Source organism: Lampetra planeri, chromosome 5 (genome assembly GCF_965212315.1).
Source record: "Lampetra planeri chromosome 5, kcLamPlan1.2.h2, whole genome shotgun sequence".
Lineage (NCBI taxonomy): Eukaryota > Metazoa > Chordata > Hyperoartia > Petromyzontiformes > Petromyzontidae > Lampetra > Lampetra planeri.
In genome coordinates this window covers 9,200,787-9,219,491 of record NC_136111.1, presented here as the reverse complement: position 1 = coordinate 9,219,491, position 18,705 = coordinate 9,200,787, and the positions used below count along the sequence as shown (strand labels likewise).

The window sequence follows — 18,705 nt, the reverse complement described above, 5'->3', positions numbered from 1 at the left end:
CATGCGTGGGACAACAGGGACATGGGACGCAGCAGCAACAACAAACATATAGGTGACAGCAGCAGCAACAACAATAACAACAACAACAAAGGCGGCGACGACAACGACAAGGTCAACAAGGATGGGTGAGTCTGATGTGGGGGCGTGGCTGGGCAGTCTCAGTACAAAGGTGTCTCTTCCCAGGTGTGGCCAGGTGCGCGTGTGTGTGTGCGCACGCGCGTGTGCTCAGGTGTGGGGAGCGGTGGGTGTAGTGGTTAGCGCGCTGCGCTACAAACCCCTACGACCCGAGTTCGATTCCTGGTCACGGCCAACACACCAGTGAAGATTTTCTGAATCGGTCCCGGGCCTCCCCTGGGTCGACTCAGCCTCAAATGAATACATGTTGCGGAGTTCAAACATCCCCACTGGGGGAAGACACCTGCTCGTGTGCCGTACCGGCCTTCATAGGCGCTTGCTAACGACACTTGTCCCACGTCTGTTGTGGCTATGGGTGGGTGTGGGGGTATTCGATCTTTGTCTTGTATCTGTCAGTCATTTCAGTCAAACCCATAGCACCTGGGTCTGTCCCGTGACCTGTCATTGGGCGTTCGACGTGGTGTAAAAGCGCACATAGCCTGGCACACGCTCCGCAGTGACTTCACCGCCACTTAGTAGCGAACGTCAGTGTTGCGTGTGCAACAGATATCTCTGTTTAGTGAGTTCACCTGAGTCGTAGACGTAGACTTGGAGGCAACACATTTATTTAACTCCAACACACGGGGTAACTTCTCCTTAACAAAATAACAACCTATGGTGGTGACCACCAGGCTAACTGCACTAATTACAACGTAACGAGCTACTACGGAGCGGGACCAACAGCTCTGGTCCAGGTCCACGTGTTGGAGACTCGTTGAACGGAGAACGTAGACGAAGGTATCTTCCAGAATAAACAACCACCCTGGCCCCTCTCGGGACCCAGTTTATATTCTCTGCGGCGTGGCTGGCTCCGCGCTTGGCCACCACCACCTTCCAGAATCCTCGGGAAGGATCTGGATCCCAACCACGTGACCCCCCAAGCCCCTCTTGGGGACCCTTTGCAGACTTAACCGGTCACGTGTCCTCTCGGGTCAACCAGAGTGCCATGGCCTTTAGTAACCTCATCCACGGCCGGCACGCCCACATTCTGTCCTGTAGGGGCTGGCACTGCACGCCAAGCGTGGTGCCATCCAGCGCTATCGATCAGCGCTCACCGGGCCCCTCTAGGGCCGGTACTACACCCACATCCTAGTGGTGTCCGCGATGTCATTACACCAAACGCCGTGCCTCTCTAGGGCGGCACTGCATGTTGACATCCTGCGATGTTACTACACTTGTACACAGTTGTGTGTCTCAGGTGTGAGCTTACAGGTGTCCACAAGTGTCTACAAATGATCAGATTTGAGAATCCAGATATCGGCTCGTCCACGTGAGCCCAGATGTAGTTGTGTGTCTGACCTTGATCGGAGTTCGCTGACAGCACTTGTCCCAAGGATATCTGTTGATATTTGCTTTGTGCCTACTCTTATGGCCAGGTTCAAGAGCTCAGATGTGCGTCTATGTCATAATATATATACACACACGTAGACTCAGGTGTTAAAGCGTGGATGTGTGATATCAGCTGTGAATCCAGGTTTTTCTAGCCCAAGTTGACTCTAGCCCACGACTGACCACTGCTTATGATGATGATGATGTGCGGTGCCCACGCCACACTCAGGGCTCCGGAGAAAGAGGAGGAACCCAAACCCCCACCTCCACCGCCCCCTCCGCCACCTCCGCCCCCCAAAGAGACCCCCAGGTGAGTGCACGTACGCGTGTGTGTGCAGATGTGACTAAACCTCAGCTGACTACTTGTACCTGGTGCTATGTGTCATCATTACCACCAGGAAGACAAAGGCGGCCGAGTGTGGTGCTGGCCAACCATTCCCTCGTGTACTGTGCCGGCCTTCGTAGGTGCTCGCGAACAGCACTTGCCCCCAATAGTCTGTGAAGGCTGTAAGGGTTGATGGTCTTGATATGTCCGTGTTGTTTTGTATTCACATACGTTCGTGTGTGGTGCAGTGGTTAGCGCGCAGCGCTGCAAACCCGGAGTCCCGAGTTCGGTTCCCGCTCAGGGCCAGCATGGCCAGTGACGATTATCTGAAATGGTACTGGGCCTCCCATAAGTAGACTCAGCCTTAAGTGAGTAGAGTAGCTAGTGCTGTATGCTGTATATACCTCAGAACTGTGGAGACAAAGGCGGCCGGGCGCGGTGCTATCCACACCACCCCCTCGTATCCCTTTCCGGATTCAATAGGTGATCGCTAAAAACATTTTTCCCAGCTACTGTTTGTCTATGCAGGATATTGGGATGGGTCTTTGTCTTTGTATATTCGAGTGTATGTGTGGTGTGGTGCGCAAGTATTTATATGTGTCACGTGTTCATCCCTCCCTTGAACACTAATGGAAATGTGTTCATGCGTATGGCCCCATGAATCCCAAGTGACCCCCATCATGATCCCAAGTGTGTCCCCCGTGCCCTCCCGTGTTAACCCCATGCGAATCTATTTGCCCCCACGTGACACATCATGTGTCAACCATGTGACCCCCCCCCCCCCATAAGACGCCACGTAATTTCACGTGAGCCCATTGTGGGCTCAGGCAGGACGCGTCGATTAGAAGGAGCGATGATCGGAGGTCGAGACTACGGAGTGGCAGCCAAATGAGGGAATGCACCCGAGAGGGCGTCCACCACGAAGATGGGGAGATACAATAAGCTCCTGTTCTGGCGCTCGGTCGATTTAACATCGCAAGGGACCGTAAAATGAATGGGCGACGGTTTTGGGCAGCTCTTCATCCAGCAGTGGATTGTTCATGGCTGACGATGACACATCACATGCCCACGTGATGTGTCATCATTAGTGTGTCATCATCAGTGCCCCCCATACGACATCGCGTGACCCTCCCCCCCTCCCCACGCGCTCATGTATATTGCCGAACAAATTATCATGATTCCATGTGCACTTAATGTGACCCCCCCCCCTCATTGCCCCTGCGGGGGTCCCTTGTGCGCCCCTCTACCCTAGTCCCCCGAAGGAGGCGTTTGTGCTGGACCCCTCGAGCACCCTCTACTACCACTGGCTGTGCGTAGTCTCCGTGCCGATCATGTACAACCTCCTCATGCTCGTGTGCCGGTAGGGTTGGTGGTGGTGGTGGTAACGATAATAATGACGACTGTTGGTGGTGGTCTTGGTGTTTTTGTTGTATTGGACGGTGGTGGTAGTCAAGGTGGTGGTTGTATTTGCAAAGGTTGAAGATGGTGGTTGTTGTGTTGATTGTGGTTATGTTTGTGGTTTTGGTGGTGGTGATGCTGGTGGTGGTCATGGCGGTAAAAGTGGTGATGATGTATTTGTCAGTGGTGACCATTGGAGGTGATGATGCTGGTAGTTATAGTAGCGGTGCATGCTGTGTTTTGTCAGTATGGGGTTTCAATGAAGAGCTGAATATATGTTTCACAGAATATGTGTTGGCATCAACATGACAGACAACATCTCCATACAATTATCTTCGACTACAACGCGCTCGTCCCAATGGCGCACATGCTTCTTCGTTCCAGCACCATAAAAGTCACCGGTTGTTGCTTAAGCCATGACTGCACCACCGCTCTTACGGCCTCATGACTGTAGAACCAACTTCGGCGTAGCACTTATTTCAAAGGCCCGCACAGATGGGAAGTCAGAAGGGGCCTTGGTCTGGACTGTGTGCTGGATCAACCCATTTAAGTTTCCCACCAATTCCATCATTTGCACACACAGCATTGTAAGATTGCATTTTCTGTGCCGAAACACCACTCCCTTTTTCAAGGGTCCATGGCGTTTCTGATGAATATCAGTCTTTAATTTGTTATCCAACTTGTTACAATCGGAAGCACTGGTGACAGTGTCCATTGTCCTGTAATGCAGTTGTTATTGGACCCTGCATATCACAAACATCGTCATCATAACCTTTCTAGCAAAGGGTTGATATATTTTTTTCTTGACTGGAGAAACTGGCTGTGTCCGTTCAGTGGTCTGACACTCCCTGGCTCATAATGGATTCCAGTTTCATCGCCGTTTCAGGTTTAACGTGGGAATCTCAACCAATACGATGTGACAAATGCAAAGCCTGTTTGCTTTATGGTTGTCCACAACGCATGGGTGCACACTTTAGAAATTCAACTTTGCTTTGAATTATTGAATGAAGTGTTCCCACACTTATCCCTGTGACCGCCAATGTGTGCTTGATTCCTACTCCACCTGTCAACCTCCAAACAACATTGTTTGGAAGTTAAAGTGCCCACTGGCACCATGCTGCTGTAGTCACAAACACGCTCGCGTATTCACTGCAGCCGTTCCAACCCACACGTTTCTACGGTAAAATGCCTGCCATCTTGCAAGCAAAATCTGGAGAGAGAAAAAATGTCAACCCAGTACCAGGGGTCATGCCTCAATGACTATGCAGCTGTTAAAATAATCGCACTGACATAGGGAATCATTAAAAGTGTATTTATCCATTACCGTGTTGGTTGCTGTTGGTGGTGCAGGGCATGTTTCGATGAGATGCAGACTGAACACACCTACACCTGGATGACCCTGGATCTGCTGTCAGACCTGGTGTACCTCCTCGACACCTGGGTTCGCATCCGCACAGGTTATAGATGCCTCATCACGCCTCCTCACACTTCCTCAGCAACGCATCTCTTATCTCATTGTGCATTGTTACCCTCAACGCATCCATCACACTGCTTTACACCACACCTCATCATTCCTGATCACACCGCATTGTTACCCTCAACTCATTGCACCTCCTCACACCACCTCATACCCGTTCACACCTCACACGTGACTTTTGTTTTACGCGTACTTATCTTGAGCCCAACGTTGCAGCAGCCTTTTTTTTCATTAAGTTTTTCTTACACTTTCTGTACAGTTGCTCATTCCTGTTGACCATGACGATGACTTTGTGATCGCCAACTGTGAGTTGAATGTTTCCTTCATTTATATATTATGCCTTTGTTTCTTCGATCCAGTTATCAGAAAACACCGGCCAGTGTTGCTGTAACACAAAAAGAAGGCCTCAATAATAATAAAAAAACATTTAAATAATATATAAAAATAACGCATTACACGAGGTACTGGCATACTTATTAGGAGTGGAGTCACTCAAGGAGACACACTTTTGCCAACGTTATGCTCGTAAATGACTGCACTATAAATTCTACATTTACAATGACTACCACTAAAAGGAACAACTACTCGAACAATCGCAACAACCACCACGCTGACATATATAACTACACGAATGACACTAAACACCTCACACCTCCTAACACCTCATTCACGACCCACCGACACATTCAAACCCCATTGTACCTCCTGACTGATACATGGCAGTGGTGGTGGTGGTGGTGGCGAGATGTGATGATGGAGATACGGTATGTATGTACGGACGTGCAAGGGAAGGAGAACAAACTACACACACACACAAGTGAGATCATGACGAGGTGTGGCGGTGATGGAGAGGTGTGGTGTTGTGCAGGGTTCCTGGACCAAGGTCTCCTCGTGCACGACTTGAAGCGCCTTCGACAAAACTACATGAAGACGCGGCTCTTCAAACTCGATATTATCTCCATCCTTCCCACCGACATCGCTTATATATGGGTACTCAACGGGGAGCGTAGGAGCAGTGGAGCGTGTGAGTTGAGTGCTGGGAGGGAGGATGCAGAGCTTTGAGTGACAAAGGGCATGTGGGATGATAGTGACTGATGGGGTGTTCGTAATGTGGAGTGTGACTGACTGAGAGTGATGTACAATTCTGGAGAGTTGCTAAAAGTTCGTAGATTTCTGGAGAGGTCCATGAAAGTGTCCAGAGCACTGGAAAGTGTGTCGATTTATGGAGGGTGCTGTATAGTTCTCGAGAGTTTGATAGTTTTTTGAGGGCACTGGAGAGAATGTAGAGTACTTGAGAGTGTTGGAGAGTTCTGGAGAGTGCCCGTGAAAATCTGTGCTGTCCCAGCTCGGCCCCAACTTCCCGGAGCTGCGCTATAACCGCGTGGTTCGCATCTACCGCATGTCCGAGTTCTTCCAGCGCACGGAGACGCGCACCAACTTCCCCAACCTCTTCCGCATTTCCAACCTCGTGCTCTACATCGTGGTGATCATCCACTGGAACGCGTGCATCTACTTCGCCATCTCCAAGGTCTCTCCGCGGTGGCGGTGTAGCTGTCGAATGATTGGTGTGCAGGCAGTGCAACTGCACTGGGGCCCCACTGGCTGGAGGGGCTTCGGTGCTGAGCTATCAAGAGAGTGGGGTGGGAAATTGCAACAGGGGGCCCCATTTAATTCCTTACACCAGGCCACACACCAACCACGCTACTCCGTTGGTCCCTGCAGCCCTGGAACTGGAGAGACAGGGGCACCTTTTACAGATGAGGGCGCCTGGGAGAGATGACGGAACGTGGGAGATAACGGGATTTCAGAAGAGGGGAACCTAGGAAATACATGGGGATCTTGGGGAGACTTGAAGGTCTGGGTGTCCCTGCAGAATTGAGAGAGAAAGGGATCTGAGATTGAGGGGATGTGGGAGACCAGGGGACAAGAGACTCGAGGACAAGTTGACCTACGAGGTTAGTGAGGGGATTTAGAAAATATGGTGCTCTGAGAGGCAGGGTTACCTGGATATCTGTGCCGCTCGGAGACCTGGGGAGTGAGGCAGCATTTGGAACAAGGGAACCTGAAGCTAAGCCTCTTCTACGTAGACTGTCCACTCCAGGACACTCGTCAATGACGATGATGACCATTATAGCGATGTTATCAATGATAATGATGAATATGATATTATTGACACCGATGATGACGGGGATGTTGATGATGATGTTGTCATCTCTCGTGTGCAGGTTATCGGGTTTGGCTCTGATCAGTGGGTTTATCCAGATGTCAACATCCCTGAGTACTCTCATCTCATGCGCAAGTACGTACACAGCACACAAATGCAGATAGTTTACACACGTACATGCAACCTTATACTTACACATCATTCAGTTAAGACAGGAATGCAGGTATAGTGAGTTCAACTGAGTCGCATACGCACTTCTTGGAGGCAACACGTGTTAAACATTTATTATACCAACACACGGGGTTAACATGATAACAACCTATGGTGGTGAACCACCAGGCTAATTGCGCTAATTACTCTGTAACTAGCTACAACGGACCGGACCACAGCATGGGTCCGGGTCCACGTGTTGGTGACTCTTCAGGACGTAGAACGTAGACTTCTTCAGGATAACAACAGCAACGCCGAACCCCGGTCCCTCTGGGGACTCGGCTTATATCCGCTCTGGCCGTGGCTGGCTCCGCCCTTGGCCACGACCACCTTCCAGAATCCTCGAGCAGGATCTCGACCCGACACGTGACCACCCCTAGCCCCCACTTGAGGCCCCTGTGTAGACTTTACCAGTCACGTGTCCTCTGGGGTCAACCAGAGTGCCACGGCCTTTAGTAACCCCATTCCGTGACCGGCACCCTCACACCCGATCCTGTAGGGGTCGGCACTACATGCTGAGCGTGGTGCCACTCAGCACTATCATTCAGCGCTCACCGAGCCCCTCTAGGGCCGGTACTACACCCACATATACGGGGTGTCCGCGATGTCAATACACCGCACGCCGTGCCCCTCTCGGGCCGGCATTACACAGTGACATCCACGATGTCACTACACAGGTATTATCAGCGCAGATTGAATATTTACCTGGGTTATGGCAACTAGAGTCACAACGATGCATCGATTGATATAATTGAACCAAACCATACGTGCATAGATTTGCTGACCAAATAATTGATTATTTAGCATGCGTAATTCATGCTAAAGCCAATAATATTGGACTGTTGTGTCAGTTCCCGAACTGGTACGGCACAGGGAGGAAAGCAATGCGCTGGAGACAGGACAATGTGGATAAAAAGTACGTGTTTCCCATGGTTACCCCTTCACCACGGTTACCCCGTTGCCATGGCGCAGGTACGTATTCAGCCAGTAGCAGGGTTACACATGTTACCCATGGTTACCTTATCACCACAGTAACCTCGTTGCCATGGCGCAGGTACGTGTTCAGCCTGTACTGGTCGACGCTAACGCTGACGACGATCGGGGAGACCCCGCCGCCGGCGCGCGACGAGGAGTTTGTGTTTGTGGTGTGCGACTTCCTCGTCGGGGTCCTCATCTTCGCCACCATCGTCGGCAACGTGGGCGCCATGATCTCCAACATGAACGCGGCACGCGCAGATTTCCAGGTCAGGGTTCCCACCCCCCCGCGTGGTTGTTCCTCGGTCAAGCGGCGGTGGAGGTGGTTGCTGGCCACGGGGTTGACGAGGCTACGGAAGTCCGCCTCGGATTGAAAGACGCACGGAGACACTCACAGAGACGGACACACGCACACACACAGAGACGTGGGACACAAATAGGCACGCGTGGAGTCACGTAAACATACGGATACACAAAAGACACGCAGTGAAGTACAGACATGTGCAGATGGGCAGAGACACATGGAGCAGTCGCGGTTCATGGCTCCATGGTTGAGGAGGCTGCAAAGTCCACCTCAGTGTGCGACATTAGACCCACGTCGATGGGGTGAAGCGCTGTATCTTCCCGTGTGCCGTTGTGTCTCCCCCGACGTGTGCCCCACCGGTCTGTTCATCAGACCCGCGTGGACGGGGTGAAGCGCTACATGCGTCTGCGGGGGGTGACGCGGTCCCTGCAGGAGCGCGTCGTCGCTTACTTCGACCACGTGTGGGCGTACGGCAAGGCGGGCGACGAGGCGGCCGTGCTCGCCTCTCTGCCCGTTCGGCTCCGCGCGGAGGTGGCCTCAAACGTGCACATGGAGACCATCAAGAAGGTGGGAAGGGGGGGGGGCAGGTGTCCACCTTAGCATGCCCACACTTATTTTCACGTGTATCTCTGTCAACACGCCCCAAGTGGTGCATCTTCGCATGTCCCCATGGGTGTGTCAACCCGCTCGTTCCCCCGTCTCTCCCCTTCGTGCCTCCGCGTGTCCGTAGGTGCGAATATTTGCGGACTGCGAGGCAGGGCTGCTCATTGAACTCGTTCTAAAGCTGAAGCCGCAGGTGTTTGGCCCCGGGGAGTACATCTGTCGCAAGGGAGACGTGGGGCGAGAGATGTACATCGTCAAAGGTGGGGGCTGGCTGACGGGGGTGGTCCATTATCACGTGTGTGTTCACACGTGCCTTGTGTGTATACACGTCTGTGGCGGTGGGGAAGTGGTTGGCGCACTGCGCTACGGGCCAGAGTTCGATTCCTGGCCATGGCTCACGTCAATGGTGAGTGAAATCTGAACTGGTCGTCCCCTGGGTCGACTCAGTCTTGAATGAGTACCTGGCGGCCAGGTGTGGAGCTGGCCGCACTGTCACCGCATGCCCCATGCCGGCCTGAATGGGGGCACACGAACAATGTTTGCCCCAACAGTCAGCTATACAGGCTACAAGGAGACCTTCATCTTTGTAGGCATGTTTGTTTACATTTTATTTGTTTAACCAGGTGGGTACTCGAGAGACCAGGACAGTCTAATTTGCAAGGGTTACCTGATATGTATGTGCTCATGTACATGTGCACGAGTGTGCGTTTAGTATGTGTACGCGTTTGTGTGTGCGTGCACATCAGTACACAAGTGTAGTGACATCGCAGGATGTCACTCCACCACTTTAACTTGGGTGTAGTACCGGCTCTAGAGGGGCTCGGTGAGCACTGATTGATAGCGCTGAGTGGCACCACGCTTGGCGTGCAGTGCCAGCCCTACAGGATAGGGTGTGGAAGTGCCGGCCGTAAGAAAGGGGTTACGAAAGGCCATGGCACTCTGGTTGATCCGAGAGGGCACGTGACCAGTAAAGTCTACACAGGGGCCCCAAGTGGGAGCTAGGGGTGGTCACGTGGTCCGGGTCGAGATCCTGCTCGAGGGTTCTGGAAGGTGGTCGTGGCTAAGGGTGGAGCCGGCCACGCCGCAGAGGATATAAGCCGGGTCCCCCAGAGGGGACGGCGTTGTTGTTCATCCTGAAGGAACCTTCGTCTACGTTCTACCGAGTCTGCAACACGTGGACCTGGACCCGAGCTCTGGTCCGATCCGTAGTAGCTCGTTACGGTGTAATTAGTGTAGTTAGCCTGGTGGTCACCACCATAGGTTGTTATTCTGTTAAGGGACAGTTACCCCGTGTGTTGGTGTTAATTAAATGTGTTGCCTCCAAGAGGCGACTCAGTTGAACCTACTACACAAGTATAATGCACAGACACACTATGTGCACGTTTGTGTGTATGTGTGTGTGCACAGACGGCCGTCTGGCTGTGGTATCAGATGATGGGCTCAAGCAGTTCGTGGTTCTGTCTTCAGGAAGCTACTTTGGAGAAATCAGCATCCTCAACATCAAGGGTGGATCTATCACTGCCATCATAGCATCAATACCATCATCGCCAACACCATCACTACTGTCACACCGCTACCATCACTACCAACAATCACTAACATCGCCATGAGCAGCGCCAGCATCACATCACCACCAGCAGGTCACTACCACTGTTATCGCCCTCAGGGACCATCGCTACCACCATCACCATCAGCAATGGGGGGACGCAAATGCAACTCGTGTGTGGTGCTGGCTAAGCCATCCCCCTTTAATTGTCGTGTCAGCCTTAATATGTGCTCGCGAACAGAACTTGCCCCAACGGCCTATACTGGCTATGCGGGGACCTTTGTCTATTTTGTTTATACGTATCAATGTATCCTCCTATGTCTAACAACATGTCAGGCATAACATTTGCATATATTTCATCTTACAGGGTCAAATTAGGGCTCATTCTTGCCGGAGGAAACCAAGGAACTGTGGTGATGATGATGATGAACTATGCATGACCTGTGCGATCTGTGCTCGTTTAAAAAAAACAGCTGAGATGCTGCGCTAAGAACACGATTACCCGAGTCTTGCCACAGCTAACATCAATGGCGACTGATATCTGAATCGGTTCTTTGTCTATCCACCCCATTCACCAACGCACATGGACAAGCATGTTGAAGTATGGTCACACAACCGCCATGAGCGACATGGCACGGAGAGGCTTTGACATCCGGCAGTGGATTTACGAATCATTGTTTTAATTAATCATACCGCCACCAGAGAGCAGCAGTGACCGGGCATGAGTGGGTAAATCCGACACGAACAGGCTCAGCTGGTGAGCGCATTGAGCTCAAACTGCCCTTTTGCCAGGACGACCACATCCCGAGACCGTCAGTAGTGGCAGCAGTTACAGGCAGAGGTCGCAAACGGGTTTTGATTCCTTACCCGTACCCGTACCCAGCCGCACCATGGTCGCAAACGGGTAGGGTACGGGTATTGGGTACCTGATTGCGACCTCTGGGATGAAGCCATGAAGCCATGTTGCAGGCGCGGGTGGGTTGATTCTAGGAACTTGAATTGTGAGAAGAGACAAGACGTTGGGAAATGAGTGACAAACAGTTATTCACCAGTGACTCACGGTCTACCCGTACCCGGCCGCACCAGGGTCGCAAACGAGTACCCGTACTCGGCCGGGTACGGGTAGCCGGGTATCGGGTAGGGTACGGGTATTGGGTACCCGATTGCGACCTCTGGTTACAGGACAACATTGCAGGGTGGGAATGTTCAAGCCAAGGTCACCCATGTGCATTTGCAATGCAGTCTTCATTTATTTGGAACTCCTGATGAGGTCAACAGTGGCAGGGTGGTGGAGGGCAACGTCTATGAAGGCTTCACATCACTCAAACAATGCAGCTTATTTTATGATTGCACACTATGAAACAAATCATTCTCACCGGGTTTGTGTGCTACCAACTTGTGTATGTTTGTGTAAGTACGAGTGGTGGAGCGGTGATTAGTGCACCTCGCTACGAACCCCCGTCACCAGAGTTCGATTCTCAACCATGGCTAATATCAGTGGTGATTATATCTAACCGGCCCTGGGCCTCCTCTTGGTCAACTCAGCCTTAAATGATTACTTTGTGCAGTGCGTACACAACAGGGAGATACAGGTGACTGGGTGTGGGGCTGGCCACACAGCCGTTCCGGCCTTCACAGTTGCTCACAAACAGCACTTGTCCCAACAGTATATTAAAGCTATACGGGTGGTCTTTGTCTTTGTATGTATGTATATATTGAGACTGAGGCTTTTAGGGAGATCTATGTCTCTGTAGATGTATCAATGTTATGTTATTATTATCCCTGTTTACCCGGGAAAGCCTCGCTGAGTCTCGCAACTCTTTCTCAGGAGGGCCCTGTCACGTGTTCGCGGTTGGGGAAGAGGGGGGTCGATGATTGCTGCTGCGTGTTCCAATTGAGTCACTGGATGCGTGTGTGTGCGTGTGTGAATGTGTGTGTGTGCGTGCGTGTGTGTGTGCGCGTGTGTGTGAATTTGTGTGTGCATGTGTGTGTGTGCGTGTGTGTGTGCGTGTGTGTGTGCATGCGTGTGTGCGTGTGTGAATGTGTGTGTGCGTGTGTGTGTGCGTGTGTGAATGTGTGTGTGCATGCGTGTGTGTGTGTGTGCGTGTGTGTGTGTTTCTGGGGAGCGGTAGTGCAATGGTTCGCGCGCTGCGCTACGGAACCGGCGACCCGAGTTTGATTCCTGCTCACGGCCAACAACACCGGTGACGATTATCTGAACCGGTCCTGGGCCTCCCCTAGGTCGACTCAGCCTCAAATGAGTACCTGATGTGGTGTGTAAGAACATCGCCACTGGGGAGACAAAGGCTGCCCGGGCGTGGTGCTGGCCACCCACCCCCTCGTGTGCCGTGCCGGCCTTCATAGGTGCTCGCTAACAGCACTTGCCCCCAACAGTCAGCTCAGTCTCTCTGGGGGATCTTTGTCTTTGTAGGGAGTAAGTCTGGTAACCGGCGCACAGCAAACATCGTGAGCATTGGGTACTCGGACCTCTACTGCCTGTCCAAGGACGACCTCATGGAGGTGCTCACAGAGTACCCAGACGCCAAGCAGGTACTCACACACTCACACTCAGGGGCCGGCCATAAATGACGTCACGCACCTAGGGGGGGGGTCAGACATTTGTGACGATGTGTGACGAGGGGGGGGGGGTGAAAAATGTGACGTCACATCAAAATGCGCAACTTTAAATAAATATAGACAACACGTTTTGCTTTATTAAATAGACTTTTTAATAAATGGTTTCTCCTACAACGTCAGAGTGCAGCGCCACATTAAATACGCACTACAATGACAATAGTTTAAAGCGATTTGAAGCATGTTTTTTTGGGGGGGGGGGGGGCAGAGCTTTGTGACGTCATATTTGAGGGGGGGTCTGACTTTTTGTGACACCGTGTGACTAGGGGGGGGGGGTCAAAAAGCGTCCAAACTCGCGTGACGTCATTTATGGACGTCCCCTTACAGGTATTTACACAGCTACTCTCACAGTGATGCTACCAGGTACCCTGTGCCGTGTGTGTGTGTGTACTGTGTCAGTGTGTACTTTGTGCAAGTACCGTGCGTTCCGTGTGCGTCTATTGCATGCGAGTGTGTGCGAGTACTTTCTTGTCGACTCAGCCTCAATAAAGTACCTGGTTCGGTGTGTAAAAATCGCCACTGGGGAGACAAAGGCGGCTGGGCGTGGCGCTGGCCACCCACCCCTTCGTGTGCCGTGTTGGCATTCTAAAATGCTCGCTTACAGCACTTGCCCAAACAATCTGTTTAGGCTATACGGGGGATCTTTGTCTTTGTGCTCCCATGTACGTTCTGTGTATGTCATGATTGCACTGCGTGTGTATGTATGTCTGGTGGTGTGTATGTACACCTTTAATTCGCACGGTTGGCAACATACAGTGCGAAAAAAGTTAAAAATACACATGTGTAGTGACTGTGATTGTCACTGTGTGGTGCCGGGCTTACGAAGCCACAGCGGATAATGTGTTGGCATTGTGTGTAGCCCGGTTACTGGGCGTAGTACCAGCCCTAGCGGGGCTTGGGTGAGCGCTGGTCAGCACCGCAAGCAGTGTGCGGCGCGGGCTCCCGTTACGTTGGGGCATGATGCGCTGGTTGACCTGCCGACACGTGACCGGATTATATTGGAGGGGGGCCACCGGTGGACGGGGGCCGCTGGGCGGTCACGTGGTATAAAAGAGCTCTCGGGAGCCTTGGGAAAGAGCTCGAGAGATCTAGAAGGTGGGCGGGGCGAGGGGCGGAGCCAGCCCCAGCCCAGGCCGATATAACGGAGGCCCCGTTATGGGCACGGGGTTCTTCGGGTTGCTAGTGATGAAGATCCACGTCGGGTTGAAGAAACCTCTAGCCACGCGGTCCGGGACCCAGTTTGTGGTCCGGACCGGGATAGCGAAATGTGTCTCGTTCTTAAGTGTAGGTTGTGTTATGTTATGTTGAGTTGGTGAAATAAATAGTGTTGCTCCCAAGACAACGTCTGCGACTCAGTTGGACTCGCTACATATGTACTGTGCGTGTACTTCGTATATCGACTGTGTAATTAGTGCACCGCAGAATGAACCGTGTCCTGTCTGTGTGTCCCGTGCAGGCCCTGGAGGAGAAGGGCAAAGCCATCCTCATGAAGGACGGCCTAATCGACGAGGAGTGCACCAATGTGGGGCCCGACCCCAAGACACTTGACCAGAAGGTACAGGATCGGGCGCGTTTGGGGGACGTGGAACACGGGGAGCACACGGTGGGCTATGGTAGGGTGGAGAGGGACACAAGGACATCATGATGAAAGGAGAAACGGGAAAAGCAAACCGAGGTACCATAGAGAGGAAATGGAGAACATAGGATGAGGACACCGTGCAGCCGGTCCTGGACAGTGCGTCTCTGTGTGTCTCCTCGTGTGTCTCCCGCTCGTCCCTCCCTCGCATGTGTGTCCCCTGTCCTGTCTGTCCCCCCATCGCATGTCTCGTGACAGGTGTCCCGCCTGGAGACGCTGCTGGACGGGGTGCACACGCGACTGGCACGCCTCCTGGCGCAGCAGGGCTCGAGTGTGGCATCGACGCGCGCCCGCCTCACCTCGCTGGAGACGGCCGTGTACGGGATCGTCTCCTCCCTGGGCAGCGCGACTCCCACGATCCTCACCATCACCGCACCGCCCGAGGAGTGACGGACCTCGCCATCGGAGTCGCCGACCTTATCCCGGGCGGCGATGTCGACGAATTATCCTCAGTGGTGGCAGGGACGGTGGCAACGGCGGCAGCGGCGGCAGGAGCGTCAGTAACAGCAACATCATTAGCGCGTGCAACATCACGGACGGCAGCATCACCAGTTGAAGCATTACTATCAACATCAGAGGCAACGTCATCAGCAAGCGGCATCACGGCAGAATGGCCGGCAACATCTGACATCACCAGCATCACCAGCAAGCATCGGCAGCAGCATCAGCAGTAGCAGCACTAGCAAATGAAAGTGCGACATCACAAACATCACCAAAAATACCGGCAACTTCACCTATATCATTGTCAATATCACTAACATCACAATTAGCATCGTCGCTCGTGAAATTATAAGTGCTATCATCGGCAACATCTCTAGGAGTATCGCCGTTAGCATTTAATAAGGAACGTGACAAATATATCCGGCATCAATGATATCAGCAACAACATCACAAACATAATTGGTGGCATAATCATCATCGTCATAATCATCTCATCTCCTACAAATTCAACTGCTTAAGCACCAGCATCCAGGGCTGGATTCAGGGATGGGGGTGAATTTTGGACATTTGCCCAGGGCCCAAAACTCAAGAGTGGTCCACACACGCAAAAAAACCCATTAATGTTATCATTAAGAAAGTAGGACAGCTTACTCACATTATCATGTTATTTGAATTAAAATGAAGAATATGAAATGAATTAATTGCTGTGCTTAATATTTTTTTCTACCTTCAGTTTTCTCCATCTGACCTAAATTCACCCCATTTGACCTAGATTCACCATTGTAAGGGTAGGGTGCGAGGGGGTAGGCGGTAGATTTTTTTACTCTGGTGTCCCAAGAGCAAAGGTACCTCGATCTAGCTCTGTCAGCACCAATATCACCTTAGCCACCAGTATCCACATCATCATCATTAACATTACAAACATCACCAGCGTCATCACCGACAAAACAACCAAAATTGCTGAAAAATCACAATAAATCATTCGCCACCACCTCCACCATCATCACCATCCTTGGCATCCTCCCCATGTGTCCGTGGTGTCGCTAAGTGTGTGTAACAGATAACGTTAACTCCGCACCTTCCTCCCTGCGCCTCTTCACTCCCCAGATCCTCCACGCTCCTCCTTAGAGCCCAAGCCTATAAACGTACGGGGATAATTATGGGTATTATAAAATACATTGACCTTTCTTTTGTATCTCCGGGGTGGAGCGGTGACACAGTGATTGACGAGCTACTGCTATGACCCCGGCGGCAACCTGGGTTTAATTCTCAGCCATGCTTAAGCATCGGTGGGGGGTAATATCTGACCCGCTCCTGGTCTCCCCCTCCCTTCATCAGCTCGCACTGACCAATGTGGTGAAATATGACCAAACAATCTGGACGATGAACACGGCGTGGGGAGGAGGCCTTCATCCAGCAGTGGATTGACAAAGGACCGCGAATGAACACAATTCTCTATCCACGTTAAACATGTTTTCATCCAGAAGCATGTGTTTCAGCAAACTGGACCGATTTAGAGCTTCTGGGTCTCAACTAGCAGCAGTCAGGCTTGCGAAACAAGCACTCTTCGTTTAAACTTTATTGGCAAGAGCACTCCCTGTAAACAACAACACAAACAATCCTGTGCTGCGTCAATAAAATAACATTTACGTGCTGTTGTGGACCATTGTACGTGCACGGCCTTGTTACTCCACTCGTGCAGGAAGGCCCTCGGCCACACTGCTGGATCACATATGTGGCACCATAAAAGTAAAGTACAACAATTTATTTTTTTCGACGCCGCACTCTGCTGCCTACTTCATAACTCTGGAGCCTATTGCACCTGCTATGCATGGCAATCGCCCATCCAGGCACTATCCAGGATGAACAACCATGCTCACCTTCTGAGACCTGGTGAGGTTGTGCACACTCAGGGAGGCTGGTCGTCGATAGTGGAGCATGATGGGTAATGAATAACGAAACAACTTCAAGCCCTCATTGTCAGATGAACAGAAATGGTCCATGAGCCCGGCGGCCTTGCGCGCTAACACTATCCAGCAGCGTCTATCGAAGCACCCAAACTCATTTTTCATTGAGCTGTGCATACGGATGGAGCTGGAGTACCCAGAGTAAACCCACATATAGATTCATTGCATCAGGCTTCCATCGATTAGATGCCCCTGTAGTATAGATGCGTCTATACATAGAACACTGTGTACTTTAAATAACCTTAATGCTGCTTCGGTAAGGCATTACGGTGCCTTATTACTACCCGAGCTGAAGGAACATTGACAATGTATGACCGTTCTCTATGTCGGTACGGCTGGGGCACAGTTCCCTGATGAGCCCATTAGAGCAACGATATCCAGAAGAGGGGGGGGAGGGGGCGGCAGACATGGCGTCGTGGTCACGGCTAACATTAGTGGCAAGTGATATCCGAACCGCTCCTAGACACGTCCCTTCATCAACCCGGACTGACCAGCTTGGTGAAGTATGTTCAAACAACCCCCATCGCTGGGGGAGGCTTTTTTGCCCTGGTTATTTGATTAATGACTAAGGGCTGCAAGCGTGCAGCGATACTCTGGGTTTTAATTGACGGTCTGTAGCCAGGCATGGTTCACTAATGAGCTCCTGCGAGAGCCAAATGTATCCGTTTCTCCCAACGCTGCTGCTCATTGTCTTTTGAAAATTTGATTGCCTAAAAGTTTTACTGATATTTGCCATCGCTCCGTGTACACGGCACAACGGACTTCTCGGTGGGCCGACGTTGTGCCTGTTCAAGTTCACGTGGGGCAGTGCTCAATTCCGGGGCCATTGGGGACAAATGTCACATTCCCGTGGCATCTGCCAGTATAGCCGTAGGAAAACAATCACTGTCGGTATCCCAAAAAAGTGGCGCTCATATTATCGACCCTAACGGGCTGATAGGGTGCGGTGACCCACGACTGGCATTTGAGTTTGCGATATTCTGGTTGAGAGCCGAGTGCTCTATGGTTGCCAGCAATCAGTAAATTGAGTCTTGGACAGCTGGGTTTGTTGTATTGATCCGCGATGACCTCTGCCTATGACCACATCCCAAGCCTCTTACAGCAGCAGCAGGCTCCGGAGTAATTGGCTATTTGATGGATCCCAGGGTATGCAAGGGTAACCACGAGTCCTCCACCAGGTCGGTGAGGACAATCTGCCCGATCTGACCTCAGTGGTGAGCCTTAAGTCTTTATGATGTCAATGGTGAGCATGATGGTTTTATGAGCAAAACGTTGTGACGCGTGCGATGAACGCGAGTTGGTGATGTCCAATCGCGTCGTGAATGACGTCCATGTTGCTTAAAAAGTCGATCCACTTTCTACCAAGCGAACGTGTACGTTGAACTTCGTACATAGCCAACCGTGCTAATCGGAGTTCATTGACAACCCATGTAGAATTGTTCCAGTCTCCTCAGTATCGCCCGTGATTTCTGATCAAACACAATAGCATCGGTAGGACAAAGGCCTCATTGGTACTGATTTT

At 51.7% G+C, this 18,705-nt stretch overlaps 1 protein-coding gene across 1 annotated transcript; it reads left to right on the top strand.

Moving 5' to 3' along the window:
* The first annotated feature begins 1,700 nt into the window (after positions 1-1,700).
* On the top strand, positions 1,701-16,870 carry LOC144718570 (cyclic nucleotide-gated channel cone photoreceptor subunit alpha-like). Its single transcript, XM_078593942.1, has 13 exons — positions 1,701-1,813; positions 3,081-3,188; positions 4,577-4,683; positions 5,572-5,693; positions 6,049-6,231; positions 6,929-7,002; positions 8,132-8,321; positions 8,729-8,923; positions 9,087-9,219; positions 10,367-10,465; positions 12,937-13,055; positions 14,596-14,694; positions 14,974-16,870. The coding sequence occupies exons 1-13, from the start codon at positions 1,701-1,703 to the stop codon at positions 15,163-15,165; spliced, it is 1,734 nt and encodes a 577-aa protein (XP_078450068.1). The 3' UTR covers positions 15,166-16,870.
* Positions 16,871-18,705: the final 1,835 nt, after the last annotated feature.

Excerpts from the sequence above, each read along its gene's own strand:
- LOC144718570 (XM_078593942.1), top strand. The coding sequence starts at position 1,701 with ATGATGATGTGCGGTGCCCACGCCACACTCAGGGCTCCGGAGAAAGAG. Across the intron at positions 4,684-5,571 it reads CTGGGTTCGCATCCGCACAG|GGTTCCTGGACCAAGGTCTC; the intron begins GTTATAGATGCC and ends GGTGTTGTGCAG. Across the intron at positions 10,466-12,936 it reads CAGCATCCTCAACATCAAGG|GGAGTAAGTCTGGTAACCGG; the intron begins GTGGATCTATCA and ends TTGTCTTTGTAG.